Source organism: Tachypleus tridentatus, chromosome 9 (assembly GCF_004210375.1).
Source record: "Tachypleus tridentatus isolate NWPU-2018 chromosome 9, ASM421037v1, whole genome shotgun sequence".
In the NCBI taxonomy this organism is placed as follows: Eukaryota; Metazoa; Arthropoda; class Merostomata; order Xiphosura; family Limulidae; genus Tachypleus; species Tachypleus tridentatus.
In genome coordinates, this window is record NC_134833.1 from 99,381,646 (window position 1) to 99,401,433 (window position 19,788).

Genomic DNA, 19,788 nt, shown 5'->3' on the forward strand with positions numbered 1-19,788 from the left:
GATTGGTTAAACTGAATACAAGATAAAAGCAAAGGTAAAAAGAAAAATTTGGCTCATCAACATTCAGATCTTCAGCATGAGCTATAAAAGCATATCTACTTCTTTTCAAAATTGATTTACTAATCAAAAGATCAGCTACACTAAAGGCCACATTTTTAGTAATGTCCATTAATCTGGTATTCAAGTTTTTAGTATCTACATTTTCATATTCAAACTGATTTAATGTCTTATTCCTTTCACTTTTCTAAGAATATTATGTTCCAAATAAAAACCAGACACACTTCACAAACCAAAATTTATATTTGAAAATACATCTCTTATCAGACTTCCATATCTTTTCACTACTCTATTAGCTATTTCTCAAAATATGCATTTTATAGTTACTTTATTTGATCTTTCATAAGGTACAATCTTTCCAACCCCCATTTTAAGGTTTTTACATTATACTTTTTAAAATCTCAGTAATAATTACATATACATGACCAACCTTGTAAACATGAAATATAACTGTGAATGTACTAAGCATATCTTCACAAAATTTGACAAACTTTTGATTAACACTGCAAGGATGTTATGTTGTAAAAAAATAAGATTTTTCTATAAAGTACTTTACTAAAGATTTTTCTGAGTTAATCTGACTGAAAGGTTTGTATTAATAAATATTAGAATTTATTTTTTTGGCAAAATTTATATTTCATCTCATATTACTATATCCTTAAATAAACTTTAATAAAATCATCTATAGCTGAAAAATATGAAATATAATCAAAAACTTTTTTATAGAATGACTGCAAATTGTAACAGACAATTACAGTTATTCATTCTAAACAGCCTCAGGTTCCAAACAATTGATATCTGTTTCCCTTCAAGTTTATTGTTCTTTGAAATGTCTATCTAATAAAGAAATAAATAACCTGATGAAAGCTCAGTGTAATTACAGTAAACAAAAGACTGAGCTACATCTTCAGTCCAAATACATCAACCTCTCACAGCAAATTGTTGAGTTTTACCAAAAAACAAAATTCCTGACTTACATAGTGTAAAATTTGCTCTTCTATTGGTTATAAACATGCCTAATATCAATTTCAGAAAGAATTATAGACATTTCTTAAAAGACAGGGAATAGAAAGGAGTAAGCATGTCAAGATTAGAGATTGAAATTTTATATTCTGGCTTGCTAAAATCTACAGCATGTTTCTAACTGATTGAAAAATATGAAGGGAAAAATCTACAAAAAGATGTCACAGTACCAACAAATCATATGACCACGAGTGGTGAAAATTAACAATTTATTTAAATATTTCTTTTTGAAATTAAGAAATTAAAACTTAGATGAATGACATACAAATCTTAATTATAAGCTGTTTTTGTGCGAATTGTATTTGCATACTCTGATATTAAAGTAGTTTAATTTTTAAATACAATGCTGTAAGATTTTGATGTGCACTCTGAAACACCTGTACTCATAGGGATAAAATAGTCTTATATGATTATTCATGAGTTGTGAAATTCTCTAGAAGTTATTTTTAGAAAATAACCTTACTAATCTTGGATATTGTATGTGTTCAGAAATTTCTATTTACTGTTTGAGCAGGGGATAAAAAACAAATCTATCTACATATATATTAGAGATGGAATCAATATCCAATCCACTACTGCATGACCCAAAGAGATCCAATTCAATATTAATTTTGTGATAAGCTAGATAATGAGATAGCTTTTCAATCAAAGGATTATTTCACAATATTACACAAAGTTGAATCACAGGTATTAGTTATTGCATCATCTAACTAGCCACTGGTGCTTTCTACTTATTTCTAAAACACAGCAGCATTTTTGCTAGTATAAATGGTGGGAGCTACTGTAGACATAATACAGGTAGTTGTCAATTGCTTTAAATAGCATTCCCACCTGTTACGTTGCCATAAGTACTCATGGTAGTGGCACCAAAGACAATGACAATCCAAACAATAGTCTCAATAGGAGACTAAAGGCATAAATCAGTGTCATATCACCACCTTTATCATACCCTTAAAAAAACCAGCAATGACCACTCAACCCTTGCAAAACTAAATTTATATCCCTGCATACATCCTTTAATACTATGCTATGATGAAGCAGTAGTTCACACCTGTGGCACATTTTCAACATGTATGGCCACAGCTATTACCAATCCGAAAAATATCCAAATCTAATCATGTATAAAGAGCTGGAGATCTGATCAAAATAAATGAATTTTAGACAGATACAAATTAAATATGAAAAACTTTTCCTTGTTAAGTAACTCTCATTATCAATAAACATGACTAAAGTGCTGAATGTCATTCAAACAATACAAAGCATGTAATAACTCACCCCTATTTCTCTACTTCCATATTTGCCATGTGATTTACTAAGAGTCATAAGCCCACTTAGAGAGGAGGCTTATGACCTAGACTACAAGTGATAATGTGATTAAGTAGAGTTGAAGGGAAAATTCCATAACCAGAGTAAGTTCAATACACTGGATTCAATGAGGAAACTCAGATAATGCATTCTTCTCATTAGAATAGATCTTTATTCTCATTACCCTTTAAATGATATATTTAAAGGGGAGGTAGATCATATGTATCTATCTATGGAACTACCATATGCTCAGTTGTGGTCATAGGAGGAAGCATAGCTTAAATGTAATACATTTAAGATGCAATACATTTTACAGTACGTCTTTATCTTACCAATGTACCTGGGAAGCAGTTTTTCATTCATGTTTAATGCTTCTTTCCAAGGAAGTTTTTTTTTATTATCCTATGCATAACTGACTACTATATTTGCAACGTGTTAGTAATCACTCATTTTGTGGTTTCATGAATGTATATTCTGAAAATTTTGCAATGGTAGCAATAGTCTTATATGAGGTGAAACTGTATTTATGTGATATCACATTCTCATTCAATTGCATTAAAGATGGTCGCCTTTGAATCTGAGGAGCCTATGCTATACTGATATCCTTCCTTAAGCATTAAAACATATTCCACCACCTGTAAGCCTACTTGTAGCAGAAGTGTACCATAAATGGTAAGGAATTTGCCACAAACCAAGTATGTAGATGCTAAACTTAATGTTAAAGTTCACATTTGTGATGACACTCTACTGCTTTAATACATGTAAATTGTTATTATAAAATGAGATTAATCTTCCATACGCTTTCTATAGCTAAAGATATACATATTCACACTGCACTTTTAAGAGTTGTAAAGTTATAATTAAGAAATTCAAATCAACTCAAATTTAACAAATGATTCATTTACAAATTGTGACAGATTTATTACACCTATTTTAATACTGATGTTTGTTTTAGTTAAATATATGTTTAGAAATGCAGGTAACTTATATTGTTAAATGTATATTGCAAAATTCCCACTTACTCACTAAAATTGTAGAAGATTCTTGAGTGTAAACAATGCAATGAGCCAATAGACAGTATATATTATTAGATGATTACAGTTGTTATACAATATAAAATTTGAACTTAAACCATTTAACTTCAGCAGATTCACATCAGACATTAGTATTTTTATAAAGACACTATATAATTTCAGTTATGAAAAACTCATGTGATCAATGAAGAACTCAGAGCTAGTGAACTGTATTTACACTGAATCAAATTTAATTAGCTCATCGTGAACCTACGAGAAAATATCCAGTTCCAGAAGAGACAGAAGACTCAGTATTGTGTGTAAAACTTTTATATATAAATAATTGTTTGTAATACTCATTATTATTGTTTGCATATTAAAATATATCTGTAATAAGAAAGAAAAGTATATCAATCTTGTTAGTAAATACCATAAACTGGATACATAAACATTATGGAACTTCTATATATAAAATTTTTATTCAGTTTCAGACTATTTCAAACTGTAATGCACAATAAAATGATTTCAATAAAACATTTTGATTAGCATTTTCACCTTGTAATTTACTGGCCAGAAATCTAAATATCTTAGAACTGCATTTGCCAAGTATGGCTGGTAATTAATTTGCCAAATGCCAACTGTTATTTTGTCGACTGAAAAAGAAAACACTAGCTGAAAGGAGTATATTAACAATGTATCAGTCTCTTAATAAAGATGTAATTCTCCATGTGACGTCTTTACAAGCTAGTAGAATTTCAATACTTAATTTTACTAGTATGATCTCAACACACTTTAAATAATTGTCACTTTTGTTTAATAAAATGTTAATAAAATTTGCTCAAAATGGCTTTTACAAAGACTATTTTTGGTTATTCTTATACATATCAAAATGTCTTACCTCTAATTGCTCTGCAACCTCTTGGAGTCCACCTTTAAGGTTTTTACAACTCTTCATCAGATATTTGACATCATAAATTGTCAGGAAATAAATCCTCAGTAATTCAAAGAACTCAGACTCTTCATCTGGTAGATTCTGACCAGTGAGCATCTTCAACAAATAGCCAAAGTCATATCCACTAACAAATAATATGAGATTATAATGAAAAAATTAGAAACTGCACAAAAACAATATGAATAAATACATTGCATAACTGGCTAACTAACACACAGGTAAGTCTATTTATTTATTAACCAATTTTTTATATTAATTATTTATCTTTTTATATCTCTGGCATAAACAAAACTGATGATTGGTAGATTTGTTTTGTATCTATGTATACATAAGTATAAATGTCTCTCTCCCTGTAGGTCTGTTCCTTATGCATGGCCACACCTTTAAAGCTACAAACAATGCTGTGAATTCAGACTATTTAAAAAAATGTCTTCAAGTATGTGGCTACTTAGTTGTTACATGTTCTATAATACATGCACATAATTTCATTTGGAGATTCTACTGGGTCTCAAAGGCCACTGTTAATGATCACTCTGTTATTGCTCTATTTTTTATATTAATAAATTACTTATTTTTAAGAGATAATAATAATAATGAAATGTTTTCATGCTTTCTAAAACTGCTATTCATTATTATAGTTAGCTTAAACATTACTGTTAGAGGCTGGCTATTTAGCTATAACAAGAATGAATTATTAAAATTGCCTGTATTGATCAAGGTGGGCAATGTGCATGTACAGGATGGGTCAAAAGCCATACAAAAAATTCTGACATGGAAAAATTTCCTTTTACATTAAATCATCATTGTCCTTAAAAAAAAAGAGAGAGTAAAATATGTGCTGGTAATATCAAATGTAAAGACAGAGAGAAAAAAAAAGAAAAAGAAATAAAGTGAGCACAAGCAACATGCTACACTCCACAGAAAATGTTGATACATCCTCATCTCTTTTTCATACATCTATCTGCCTTGTATTTGGTGAGGTATGTACAGACAGAGATACCTGCTAACTCAAAATGTCTAGAAGAGTTGAATTAGCTGACTCAACTATAACAATAGGAATCAAAGGTGTGGATGACTGGTACTTAATACTAAATACTTTTTCATAATTTCATACATCAGCATAAGCTAAATGTTTGCCGAGTAACATACAACGTGTGTGGCAGGATAATAAAGTAGACCTAGTTCAAATAGCAATAAAACAGTAAAATTAAGAAGAAACAGACATAGTCTGTTACAAGCCTAAGCTATTTGGGATAAAAAACTGTAGCTTTCTGTTACACTCTGTAGTCATCCTAGAAAGGTAAAAAAGGGTAATTCAGATTTATTTTGTACTTTTTATGGTGGTTATAAAGTTGGTCAAATCAACCAAATCTGTGTAAGTATGGCAGAAAAAAATAATATATAAAGTTTTACTTAAGAAGTTTTATATTTATTTAGAAAGTTTTAAGGGTTACACAAATAAAACTTCAAGGTGAAGAACAGTGATTTTAACCTTAACATGAAAATCATTGTACCTGGAGCAGTTAACACCCTGATTTCATACATCAATGGACAAATCTTTAGTGAAAACACTTAATTAAAAAATTTGATTTTTTGTCTACAAAAGACTTGTAATATTTTCTGAAAGCCTGTCAAATTTTGTGAAGATACACAAAATATTTTAAAGGTTAGAGTAAAGAAATTCTGATGTTTACTGTTGATTTGACTGGACCCTGTGCAAATAGTTAAATATAATTTTATTTTGAAATTAAATAAGAGATGCCCATACATTATTGCTCTCTAAAGATTATATCAGTGCTAATCAACAAACTATTTGTATTAAGTAACTTAGAAGTGACCATGTAAAAATGTGATAACAAGACATACAATGCATTTTATTCAAAGATAAAATTATTTTAAAATTTACTTATAGGCATAAAAATCTTGAAATTCCCTATTCATATTTATAAAGATTTCAGTAAGAAAAATGTTATGTTGATGCTTTAGTAACATGATATAAAATAACACAGTTAAAACATAAGTATATTCTATTCATTGGATTACTATAAGCATCTCCATACTATATCTGTCTCTCTAAACATGCACTTTTTCAAGAACATAAGGAGTCATTTGGCATGAGATTTGTCCATACTAACTTCTTGTTATGGTAAACTGAAAAAGTAGTTAAAAATGAAAGAAATACAGTTTTCTTGCACAGTGCAGAAAAGTCAGGATATTTACTGATTTTTATACAAAGTTAAGGAAGTGCTAAAATAATCTATTAAGTACTTTCTGTTGCACAATTAAAAACAAAATGCTAAAAGTACATGATGCTATATGTATATTACCTGTGAAATGATAACCATTTGACATTTTCTGAGAGAACGACACCAGAAGTCATTAACAACTGTGCAAACTCATATGGATCAACTCCTTCTTCTTCATGTTTTTTAAACTGAATTCCTGAATTTGTAAGGAGATCAATAGAGTCCTGAGCATACATATCCTCTCTAAATGAAGATATTCACAAACTTAATCAATAAAGTAGTCTCAGTGTTCAAGTGTCAAGGATTATATTTTAAACACAAAAATTGCTTTAATGAAAAATTTTACAATCCACCCACATTTCAATACAAAATAAGTTTCAAATTTGTTGCATATATAATTAATCAAGCAAAATACACCAATGTTTAAATCTGATTTAACATATCTTTCTCAAGTTGTCATAAAAAACAAGTTTGTATGTTTTAAGTGTTAACAAATTGTTTAATATATATATACCAAATATCTGTTCAAAATATACAACAAACTAAACCTGACAATAATATATGTCAACAATTAGTTTAGTCTACATGTTGAAGTATATGTGTATAAACAGTCAGCATTGAAAGAGCTGAAAATGTTGCTTTCACACATTCACTTGAATCTGGTTGAAAAAAGCAAATTATGACAGCTGCTAGATCAAGACAGAAAATAGCTTGTAAGCAGATGAAAAAAGATAATATTATGACTGGAATGTGATAAGCTAAAAGAACCATATGATGATGTCTCTCGTTGAGTACATGGCAGTATTACAAGGATATTACTAAGGAATGAAATAAATATAAATCATTGAAATGCAAGTGGTGTGCACATGGTGAATAATTCTAGAAACTCTTTCTATACAACAAGGAAAGAGGGTAAATATCATAACCCTTTACAAAGTTACACTCTGAACTGAAACAACTTTATTTTTCAGTATATGTAAATAAATATGACATGAAAAGAGTTTATAATTCAAAGTTTTATATTATCTACTTAATTTCAAAAATAAATACTTAACCTTTACACTTCATTCTCCTTTGTCATTAGTTGTGCTTAAGATACAAATTTGATACATCAGAATTTTTTAACTTCTAAGATAGGCTACTGCAGTTTCCAACCAATTACAAACACAAACTACATGTACAGTTACGACAGAATGTGTTCGTACCCCTGCATCCTGAATGGTTTTTTGCTCATAACTTAAAAAGTATCATGAATAGGCTAATAGAAATGGGGTATATTATAAATATTACACTAACACACACCTACATAAATTATTATGTAAATTAAATGACAAATAAACTGTTTATAAACAAATAACCAAAAATAGGAGGAGCACAATGTGTTCGTACAGTTTAGAACATATGAAAAAAACAGATATTCCCGTAAAATTTTGTTTAGTTTGGCGAATAAACTACATTATACCATTCCAGAACTAGACACTGGGTTCATAATTATTGGAATTTAGCCAGCAAAACATGTACTTCCAGCAATTTAGCGCCATCTCTGTCATTATCTGCTTGGTCATCATGGCGAACAGGAAACAACTGGCCAGTGATTTAAAAAACCGAATTATTGCAAAATAAACGTCTTGTGTGTCTCTTTCCGGTATTGCTACACAACTTAATATGCCAAAATCTACTGTTCAAAGCACAATTGCCAAGTTTAAACTTACAGGATCAACTGCTAACCTCCTTCGTTCCGGACGCCCCTCCAAAATTCCAGAGAGAGCCAATAGGATGGTTCTCAGAGAAGTTATTAGGAACCCTCATTTAACATGCAATGACATACAGAAACTGGTAAGGGAAACTGGGGTTGAAGTAAGCACCTCTACAGTTACGAACATGTTTCGCTCTTCTGGGTTCAAAGCATGCTGTCCTCGTAAAAGTCCATACTGAAAGCCTGTTCATTTAGAAGCATGATTGAGGTATGCAAGAAAGCATGTAGATAAACCCTTTACCTATTGGAAGGGTATTCTTTGGTCAGATGAGACTAAAATCGAGCTTTTCAGCCACAATGCTGTTTGCTATATTTTCCATAAGAAGGGGGAACAAAATTTTCCAAAGAACACCATATCTACAGTTAAACACGGAGGTGGCACGATCACGCTATGGGATTCTTTCAGCTCTTCTGGTGTAGGCAGCCTTCACTGCATCAACGGAATCATGAAAAAGAAGAGTATGTTGATATATTAGGCACTTATATCAAGAATGATGCTCAGAACTTGTGGCTTGGGCATCATTGGATCTTCCAGGACGACAATGACCCTATGCACACACTGAAATATGTGCAATCCTGGTTGCAGAGGAACCATATAAGCGTTCTGGAGTGGCCATCGCAGTCACCAGATCTCAATCCAATTGAAAACGTTTGGCATGAGTTGAAGACCAGGGTTCATCAGCATCATCAGAAAAACTTGCAAGAGTTGGAGGCCTTCTGTAAAGAAGAATGGAAGAAAATACCAGTCGAGTATTGTCAAACGATCATGGAGGGCTATGAGAAGAGATTGCACCAAGTAATTCACCTGAAAGGCTCCACAACTGACCATTAAAGTAGACACAAGAACACTTTCTGCCCCTCCTATGTTTGGTTATTTGTTTATAAACTGTTTATTTGTCGTTCAATTTACATAAATATTTATGTAGATGTGTGTTAGTATAATATTTATAACACACTATACTTTCATAATCCTAATCATGATACTTTTTAAGTTATGAGGAAAAAACTACTCAGAACAGAGGGGTACGAATACTTTCTGTCGTAACTGTAACTAATCCTAAAATACAAATATCCAACCTTTTATTTGTTAAAATATAATAAATCTGCAAATCCCACTTGAGAAGACCCCCCTCTTTCCCTGACATTCAAGACTATTTGCTTACCAGTCTTACATGAGTGATGGTGAATATATTTATGACTAATTGAAAAAGTAAGTTCTCCTCTAGATCAAGCTTACAAACAGTACTTTCAATACTTGTAAGAACACACAGTTCTACAATAATGATAAATGTGATAGTTATTTTGTAAAAAATATGCAAAGATGTAGAGTTTATTATAATGCTATATACTATAAATGAGTTCATGCTAGATGCATTTAAAGAGACCTGAAATGCTGAAATTAAGGATTACAGATAAAGTAATTTATTGCAACTTATCAAAAGTTAAAGTTGAGTCATGAATTTTATGTTAATAAGGTTTAGTTTATTATAGGAATGCAGAAAAAAAAAAGAAAAATTTCTAGCATATTTATGAAATAGATAAACATGTTAATTGAAAAAAAAGTGTCTATTGTAAGTGTTTTGGAAGTCGCAAGAGTTAGGTGACATGTGAAGTAACTTATGCAATTTATTTTTTGATGCCAAACTGTGCAATGGCTTTCCATACTCTGTGGCCACCCAAATAAGATGAAGATACATATACACTATGTAGTAAGTCAAACTGTGAACACAGATTAGTGAGTTATAAAATGAATTTGTTACAATAATAAAAACATAATACTACTGCCTTTTGACTAATACAATTGTTTATAATAACCTAATGCAGTTACACAAAATGAAGCTACCATTCCTCAAAAAAGATCAAGATCAAATACTTCTACCTAAAAGAAACAAAGTTCAAAAAAGCAAGAATGTTAGCATAAGCATTTTACACAAAATTCAGTTAATCAACAGGAAAAATGCACAAAACAGACCTAACATGTAAAAAGAACAGATCAAAAACAAAATTTTAAATATTTATTTAAATGTATTAAAATACGTGATTTCAAAAAACACCATCAAATTGCTTAAAGAAAAAGTAACATAAAAAATGCATTTTGCATTACAGAAAAACAAGGTTTGCAAATGTATACAATTACAAAACTGTATTTAACAGAAGTTAATATTTTTCTCACATGAAAATATATTTCAGACTTACTCACCCCTCTCTCTGCACAATAAAGAGCTATTACTTTTTGCCACTGCTATAATGATTTAGGTGCACAGAACAAGCTTTGAAGAAAGATTCCACCCCTATATGTGCTAATTTGTCTTGTGCAAGCTTGTGATGTCATCATAAGCCCTTTATCAACAGCAGGGTGACACATCCTCCATGCACAGTAATCTCCATGAGCACTAACAGTTGAACAAAGGCTAACTCTTTGCAAGGCAAAATAGATGCACCAGAAGTGCAGAGGAAGGGTGGGAAGTTGTGCAGCATTGTTCCATCCAAGCTGTGTGACCACAAACTAGCTAAACAAATGTCACAAATTTCATTATATTCCAGCATACACATTCTTAGTTATGGTGAGGAGTCTCAACACGATGATGGTCTTAATGACCCTGACAAACAACAGGTCTAAAGCCAAAATAACTGATTGGTAACATTGCAGAGTGGTCAAATAATCCAATAGGGTTGATGGTCTAAAAATACTGCTTATAAGCACCCCATTCAAGTCTACAAAAGACTGTCCCTTAGCAACAGATTACTTTGGAATGTGAGAATGGTGTCTAGCAGGGTTGGAAATATAACCATTTTCTCAGAATTCTAGCCAATGAAATAAGAAACTAATGTCTGAAATTTGAGCTTGTGTGTATATGAGCTTATCATAGAGGTATTGACAGTAAGTTGTAAAGAAACAGAAGCAACCAAACTTAAGATATTTCAATTACATGCAGTCATGTGACAAGAAAACTGAAGATTTAACTGTTTGTTTTTGAGATTTCTTTCAAAATAAAGGAATAGTAACTTGAATAATTTAAAAGTCTGATTTATAGCATACTTGACAGTAATAATTTCATTAAAATGCATTAATAGTAAAGTGGTTTAATTAAATTGTCAATGTAATTCAGTAACACTTTGTGAAATACACAGAAAGGAATTTAAAAATGGCACTGGTTCTTATCGGGTTCTAAGCATGATGTAAGTAGCCAGGTCTCAAAGGGTTGAAGAGTTGTGTAGATGAATGGAATGCAAGATTTCTAAACTGGTCATTATCTCACACGTAATCAGCTGAGCATGAGTGTAGCTCTGGATAATAAATCAGGTCATACCATATTAGAGAAGTACATGAGTTATTTATCAAAATAATCAGGTGCAGGGTAAAATTACCTTAGACCTATATTATGAAAAGAATACAAAATCCATTTGGGTTGCCTAACCACTAGAAATGGCTTAATTTATAGTGTAGCAGTGTTGCTTCTACTATACTTCTAGGTAATACTCTAGTCCTACTTTCTATTGAGATTGCAATAACCTAATGGAAAACGTTCTACACTAACTAGGGAACAAAAGGTTCTTTTCACCACTAGAAGAGAACAGGAGGGACAAATGTGTGTAGGGAAAAATACTAGAGATATTCACACCAAAAAAGGAAACATCACATCTGCATAAAGTCCCATACTGACAAACAGTACGATGGGTCACCATAAATTCAGAAAACAAGCAATAGCCAGACATAAGAGCAGACAAAAACCTGCTGCTGTCATTTTTTTTTCTTTTTTGAAGAAAAAATATATATTCCCTCACTCAATGCAGAATTTGAGTATTCTTTGCAAGGCAACACTGGCCATTTGTTGGGCTTTATCATCTGTAGTGTACGTACAATGATACATAATAACGAAAATGAGGGAGCTGTAAAAAAGATACAATATAAAATAATTAATACTCACCTCACTACAGTCTCTAGAAAGAATGGAGCATGGTGACTGCAGGAAGAAAAACCAAGATGCAGATGAAACTGCCATATGATGTAAGTAACAGAATACAAGTGTGTCAGGAGTCATCCACATCCCTGCCTGCAAGATCCAATTTAAAGGATGTTGATGGTGAGAAGCAAGAGAAGCCACAAAATGATGAGAGTTTATCTGATAAAGCTGACAGCCATCCTCTTCCATGAGCTGATCAACCCAATGGGTCAAAAGGAAGGTGGTAAGTCCTGACAAGAAGAGGGTTCTCACTGTAAGAAAAGACAATGGGGGAATGCTACTTGTGGAAGCAGTACAAGTGAGATAATACTGAACTATGCAAATAGGACACAGAAGATGACTGGAGTCAAATAAGTGTATAAAGAAGAAATGGAAAGAAAAATAAATGGAGAAAACATCTGGACACCCTCCATGGCAACCACGGCTTTGGAGAAAAAGCAGTAGTCCATGAACAAATGAACCTATCTCTGTGAAGAAGTATGTGGGAAGTACCTAAGGTAAAAATATTAGTTATGTTTCCCACAATACACTGTTGCATTTCATTCAATTTATCTGCTTTACTTTTCATACTATACTGTGTTGTTTTGTATTATGTTATCCTAATTAAATATTCATTAAAGGTTAATTAAATAGGTGGGCAATAGCTTGAAACATGTTAAATGATGAATTTTTAAAATGTGGGACAGTAAAAATACTTGGAATTTGCTGATAACTGCAGCATCTACTATAAAAATATACACAAACGAAAAAAAGAATGGTAACTTGTTCTTTAGCATAACCTGTGGAAAATATTACTTTAGAGAAGTTAATACATTTGGTAATATAGAGGGTTGAGTATATACTAGTTCTACATGTAGGTAGGTGAAAAACTTTTCCAAAAATGTTACATGACATATTATAAAACCTGTTAGAATGTATTCAAGATCCTTTCTGGATACTAAGCAAAGGGCGAGTTATGAATCAGGAGAGCAGATAAAAAAATCAGGAGAACTAAGTTTACTGATAAACCAATGTTTTGGATCTTTTGCACCAAAGTATAAGCTTTATATGAAAATACCAACAGTTATAGGTTTATCCAAGATAAGGAGTCATCTCCCATTCAACGATCACATACTTCTAACAACTAGCTGAAAACTAATGCTACTTAAGAGAACAGCATTTAATTTTGATTTATTTTTGTCAATTATTTTTCCTTTATAGGTACTGAGTTTAACTGATTTTCCATTTTTGAGGATTTAAAAAAGGTTTATAAGGTGAGATGACTTCAGAGTTGCAATACAAAAATGAATCATAAATTCTAAATGTGTAAATTTTCTTCTCTGAAAATATTGATCTCACTTAATAAAAGAAACATACATACGTTAGGTTGAATTTAAAGTTGAACTGCCAGGTGGTATAACCTGGTGGAGTTTCACCCTGGTCATTCAAGAATGTAAGTCCAAGCTGTATTATCTTTAACAAGTCAACGTTACATTTCAAAAGCTGGTATTGATACTCAGCAGTACTACGAAATTCTCCTATTGGTCGTGCTACAACTCCTGGAAACTCGGTGTCCTACAAAAATACAGAACAGTAATATTTTCTTCAGGTTTAAAATGGGGATTTATAAGTTATCTGGTTATAATTATTTGAAATAAAAATATATATTTCTGTTATATTAATTTCTAATTCAGATTGTTCTCTGAAATTATAATTTTTCTATATTGAAAATTTATTTCTAATATGTACTTTTCTCTTACATACTTACCTATTCCTTTTCAGTGTTACCTTTTATATGCAAAATAATGTTTACACATGCCAAAAGCCTTTACCTCCTCTCCATTGGAAATGACTGATTTCTATGGATCCCAGATGCAAATTAACATGCCACGACCTTCGACCAATAAAAAAGTGACACGCACTCTTAACACATGTGATTCCCTCTATTCAGTTCAATCTGTCACTTTGGATTTTGGCAGAAATTGAAAGCATTGGTGTGAAAGCAGGTATGTACCTATAAGCAATACATTTTCAGTATAGGAGAATTATAACTTCTAACATGGTACATTACTTTCACTAATATAAATAACTAAAATCCCACACTAAATAAGTGAAGGGACTGATGAAAGAGAACAAAAAGGCATCCTTTGAAAGCATATAAAGGACACTTCTTGAGATGAGAAACTCAGATTTGAAGATCTAATTTGGAAGACTACACTACTTCTGAACCAGTTATTGTCTTTGCCCATCTAAAAGAGATGCTGCATATATATAGGTGAAAAACAGAAGATTACATCTAAGTAAGAAAGAACTATAGCTCAACAATGATCTAAATCATAACAAATTTATGAAACTCAATCCCATAAAATATAAATGTGGGTAAAAGCAATAGAGGTGATCCTAGTGGCTGGGGCATGACTGACTACATATGGAAAGCCAACAACATCCAAAACCCATGCTGCTGGAAATCAACATCCACTGACATGCCAACTTTAATCCAAAACTAACCCATACAGTAGGGGTAGGAAAGAGGATCATACTATATTCACCTCAACTTTAACAGACTGGAAGGTATCTAGAACCAACCGACTACTGAACAAGCCACGTGTGAATAAGATAAATTGATATGTCAATCCAGGAACCTAACATCTGGTATTGAAAAGATGTCTACATAATATAAATCAACTTTCTCAAAAGTGTTTTTTTAATTTTGCACAAAGCTACACGAGGGCTATCTACGCCCCTCAAAAGTGAAATGACTAGAACCAACCAAAGAGTGATAACATCCTTGGAGTAAGATATATCAAAAAACAGCAAAAGGAAAATAGCGGTAACAATCCCCAGTACATCCCTTGTGACCCAAAACACTGATCAGGTATAACTGCAGGAGAAATATAGACATCCATAATATGTGTGTGAAAACTTACGTTGTTTGGTTCTACTCTAAATCCAAAACTCAGGCACTGGGAACTGACTTCCATTTGGGGATAGAATGAGAGATTCCAATTGAAGGGGTGAACTTCAATTTTGACATTACACTCTCTTTTTTTTATGTTTAATATTGGAGGATATCATATCATCTACACGAGCAAAACATTACCATCCTATTCTCAACCTAATGGTTTTATAATAATTTCTATATTCTGTTTATATTTTATAACCACATTCAGGAAGATACCTCCATGGTCCACTACCCCAGCCTGGAACTGGAAAGTGGTAATGACTCTCATACTCCACGAGAAGAAAGGGGGGGGTAAAAGGTAGTGGAGGGTTTAGAGATAGAGCAATAAGTGACCATGAAACACTTATTTTTAAAAGCAGACCATACTGATTTATTAAATACAAGGCATGGCAGGGATGGACAGCTATCCCTTTCTAGTTTATCCATGTAGTCCATGATGAAAATCACTTTGCACTGAGACTATTCAAAACAAATATGTTCATGGCCAAATGTTGTTAATTTTATAGTTTATTAAAAGAACTTCACTAAAAATCTGACTTTTTGTATGTGAAAGACTTGAAATGCTTACTAAAATTTTGTCACATTTTGTGAAGATATACATGATATATTAAAAGTTAAGTATCAAAACTATTATGACTTTAAGTGAATAGAAAGTAGTCATGTGGTTGGTTAATTTGACTGAACCAGTGTAGATGGAGTTAATGTTCACATTATTTCCTGATTTGTTATTTAGTTTTTCAAGGAAATATACTTGTTTTATTACTGTTTTGAGATTTAAAATTTTTGTTCATGATAATTTTGAAGAAAAATTTAGTTTTAGTTTTCATTTAACTAATACCTTTTAATTTTCAAAAATTTTTGTTTGAGTTTCATGAAGCAAATTCAATATTTTTGTTTTAATTGTTTTTATTAAATAAATTATTTCTACTACCATGGTATAGGTATGTTCAGATGTATTAAGTATTGAGTAGGTGTGAGAAAAGTCAAGGACAGCTTGACAACTCAGCCCAGTCAAGCAACCTTCCATAACAGAATGCAGGTGTGAGTGAAAAAGTTCTAAGAAGAGTTGAGGAAAAGCCAATGGTCCATGTAATAACAGAACTCTGACCCTAATCCCTGAACATGACAGATAAATGGCTCCTGGACTTTGCTGACAAAATAAGGAGCATATGAAATACCAAAAGGAAGAATACTGAACTAGAAGACTCAATCTTCAGGAATGAAATAAAGAAAACTTCTGCAGGATAAGAGGACCGGAATGTATAAAATGATGTTCAAAATGTCGACCATGGTTATCCATAGTTGGTGAAAACAACCATAGTAGAGGAAATATGGAACTGAAGAACAATAATAAGCTGGTTAAGAGAATACAGGTGCATAACCACACACCAATCCCCAAAGGGTAATAACTCAGAATATGTGTAAATACACTGCATCTATGAGATGCTAAGTTAAATTGGATCAGAAGAAAGTTGAGGGGAAAAGGGAGGAGAAGCTGAGAAATAGGCCATGGCTAAGAACCTGAAGAATTCATCTATCAGCTTAAAATGGTGACCAAAGGCTGGATAAGAGAGACAGATTGGCTCACAGAGAATCAGACCGATGAAATGAGCAATAACTTTGATGTCAAGAAGTGTGAAGAAGAAAGCAAGGAATCTGGAAAGAGAATGGGAGATGTGGTTTCAGAAGGCCTAAATGTTCGAACAGAAAGGTGAAGTTGAAAAGGAATGAAACCAAAGTACACAATGAGGAATGATGCTGAGCAACCTTCTTTCCAGTGAGTCAGGAATGCTTTCAAAAATCACTAAGTGAAGAAAAGAAGCCCAATGAAGATCAGGGAGATGAGTGTGAAAGAGTCATACATTAACTAGAAAAGCGTCACAACCAAAAAATTCCAAACAGCAGTGAATTAAGCAAGGAAAGATAGAACAGAAGAATAACAACAGGCTAATATGGTGATAAGAAGTGAACAAATTTCTCCAGAAAACAATGAAGTACCTCAGAAATAAGACAAAATGAGAAGATGTAATGCAGGAAGGCAGTAATAAAAAGTAGAATTAATTATGGTGAAGTGGTTGCTTGTATGGAATTAGGAAAAGAAAGCATACCTCCCTTGGCAAAACTCGCCACAGAGTGGAATCCAGTGAAAACTAAAGGGATCCTGGTTAAAGACTAATAGATGTGATCACAACATCTCAAAGAAGAAGATAATGCCAGATCACGAAAGCAATGAGATATGTTACATATTATAAATTATCTCAGACAAGCCTTTGATTTATTATGTACTTTTCATAATAAAATTTCAAATACCTGGAAATCTTAATTTTAATTTAGAAGTTAGTTAAATGTTAATATGTATCAAATTTATGATATTTGCCAACAAGATTGATAGAAAGAAATTTCTTTCTTAACATAAATATATTTTAACATAAAAGAATACAATTTATAATAATGGGTATTACAAAATTTATTTATATACAAAAATTTTACAAACTCACAAACAGTATTCAGTCTTCTATCTGGTTTGGAACTTAATATTTCATCAACAGTCCAGATCCACGAGGTTCAAGTTACTTTTCTGTTGATACACAGATACATTTCACTTGACCGGAAAGCTAACTAGTTCTATTCTTCAGATGCGAGTTTTTCTGCCAATGTTATGCAATGGCTTTGGAGAAATACTGATGTCTGAAGTTAATCCTCTGAAATAATGGGAGATAAGTCACAGGAAATAGAAGGATCCCAATAAATGAACAATCAGTTCCTATTATCTTGAAATGAAATAGTACAAACCACATGAAAGATGAGGGCCCTGACAAAACATAGCAAACTGTCATGATCAGAACAGTCATAAAGGTGAGAAATAACTAGCACATTGATTGGTTCCAGAGTCTTAAGAAGAAAAGACCAACTGGGATAACTAAAACAGGGCAAATGTGGAATAATAAAGAATCCTTAGCAAGTGGATTATAAATAACTCTATCCTACGACATACACAGGTCAACAAAAAAAAATACAATTTAAGAGATAGGTGAAACAAAAAACAAAGCTAAAGGCTCAAATGGAGGATGAGTCAACAGATATAAAACAATTGTAAAATCCCAATTTATTACCTGAAAAGGTCATTTGGGCCAAAGTATATAAAAAGATGTTAACAGATTTAAGGCAACACCTAAAAACAGTAGAAAAGGATGTCATATATAAGCAACTGTAGACAAAGTAAGCCCTTTCTCAAATACCTCTGTCAGAAAATGAAATATGATAGTTACCTTTAAATGAACAATATTTAACTTACTTTGAATATGCCACTCATGATAAATATTTCATTTTTGTTGATAAGTGAATACGGTTAGCCTATGGAAGATTTAGTTAAATACATAGAAATTTCAGAAGTTAAAACCTTATGTCAGGTAAAGGACTACACAGCATGAAGACTGAGTTTCTAAACATCTGAGGTTGCCTCAACACAGACTTCCAATGTGGAAGAGATAGAAAGGGACATTCTTGTAGATACTGAAGATGTAGGAGTCATGCTTGAGCTAACTGATAAGGTGTAACCAAACGAACATGACAAGGAATAGAATTAAACAGTTAGAACATGAAGCAATAGTCAAATTAGGGGAATGGCATACAGATGTCCAACCCTGACTAAATGCATCTACAGCCAATGCTTGAGGGTAAGGTATTGGAAACCAAAACAACTGTGGTTGAGAATTCCAAAGAGTTGCAAAGGCATCAATTGCTGGAGACCCAAACTGAGAGCAAATACACTGATAAGCAATGTGATGTAGCATCCATTCTGTTGGGTCAAGACAAGTGATAAGTAATTAAATTCAATCACTCCTGGTATATGGCATGTTAAAAGACTGATATGATGGAAATGCATTCAGTAGAGAAGATCAAGACTCAATACAAGAAAACAGAGGTCTTGAGAATGTGTGCCTCCTTGACAAAAAATATGAGATATAACTTTGGAATTGTTGGAGTGTAACACAGCAATTTTTCCTTTCAAAAGAGAAGAACCTTGAACTATTGTTCAATATACTGGAAGAAGTTCAAGAACACTGATATGAAAGGTAGACTTGTCTTTTGTCTCAGCACCCTAGAACTTCTGATCTTGAAGATAAGCTCCTCTGAAGAAATGTGTCTATGAACAGATGGATCTCAAGATGAGGCAGTGTAATGGGTACTCCAATAATAGTGTTGTTTGATCCAGCCAGCATTTTATATTGATGATGTTACTCTTGAGTAATGATACAGGATGATCCACAGGATTGGAATGCATGATCCAGTGGTCATGCACTTACCACCAAAGGGGACTCACATAAACGAGAGGTTTGAAGGATGCCTATATCCCCAAGAAGGACCATTCACACAGTAGGAGAAAGAGACAGAAGTAAAAGTCTGATGGCTTTCTCCATGGCTTGAAATTTAAGAGGAGTAGGTTGAACACAACGTAAGTATTGAAAAACACACCCAAATGAATGAGATATTGCATCTTTGAACAAAACAGATTTCTCCAAAGTATGC

General features: G+C 32.3%; 1 protein-coding gene across 10 annotated transcripts in view; it reads right to left on the bottom strand.

Moving 5' to 3' along the window:
* The window catches only part of LOC143225863 (CCR4-NOT transcription complex subunit 7-like), a 75,622-nt gene that overhangs the window by 39,063 nt on the left and 16,771 nt on the right, over positions 1-19,788 (bottom strand). For all 10 annotated transcript variants that reach the window (XR_013014114.1, XR_013014113.1, XR_013014115.1 and 7 more), the window contains 3 exons: positions 13,678-13,871; positions 6,678-6,839; positions 4,297-4,474 (listed from right to left, as the gene is read on the bottom strand). Coding sequence is in view for 7 of the 10 variants with exons in the window: in XM_076456013.1 (XP_076312128.1) it covers positions 4,297-4,474; positions 6,678-6,839; positions 13,678-13,871 (534 nt within the window). In the remaining 3 variants the exon portion in view is untranslated. The remainder of the gene's footprint in view (positions 1-4,296; positions 4,475-6,677; positions 6,840-13,677; positions 13,872-19,788) is intronic.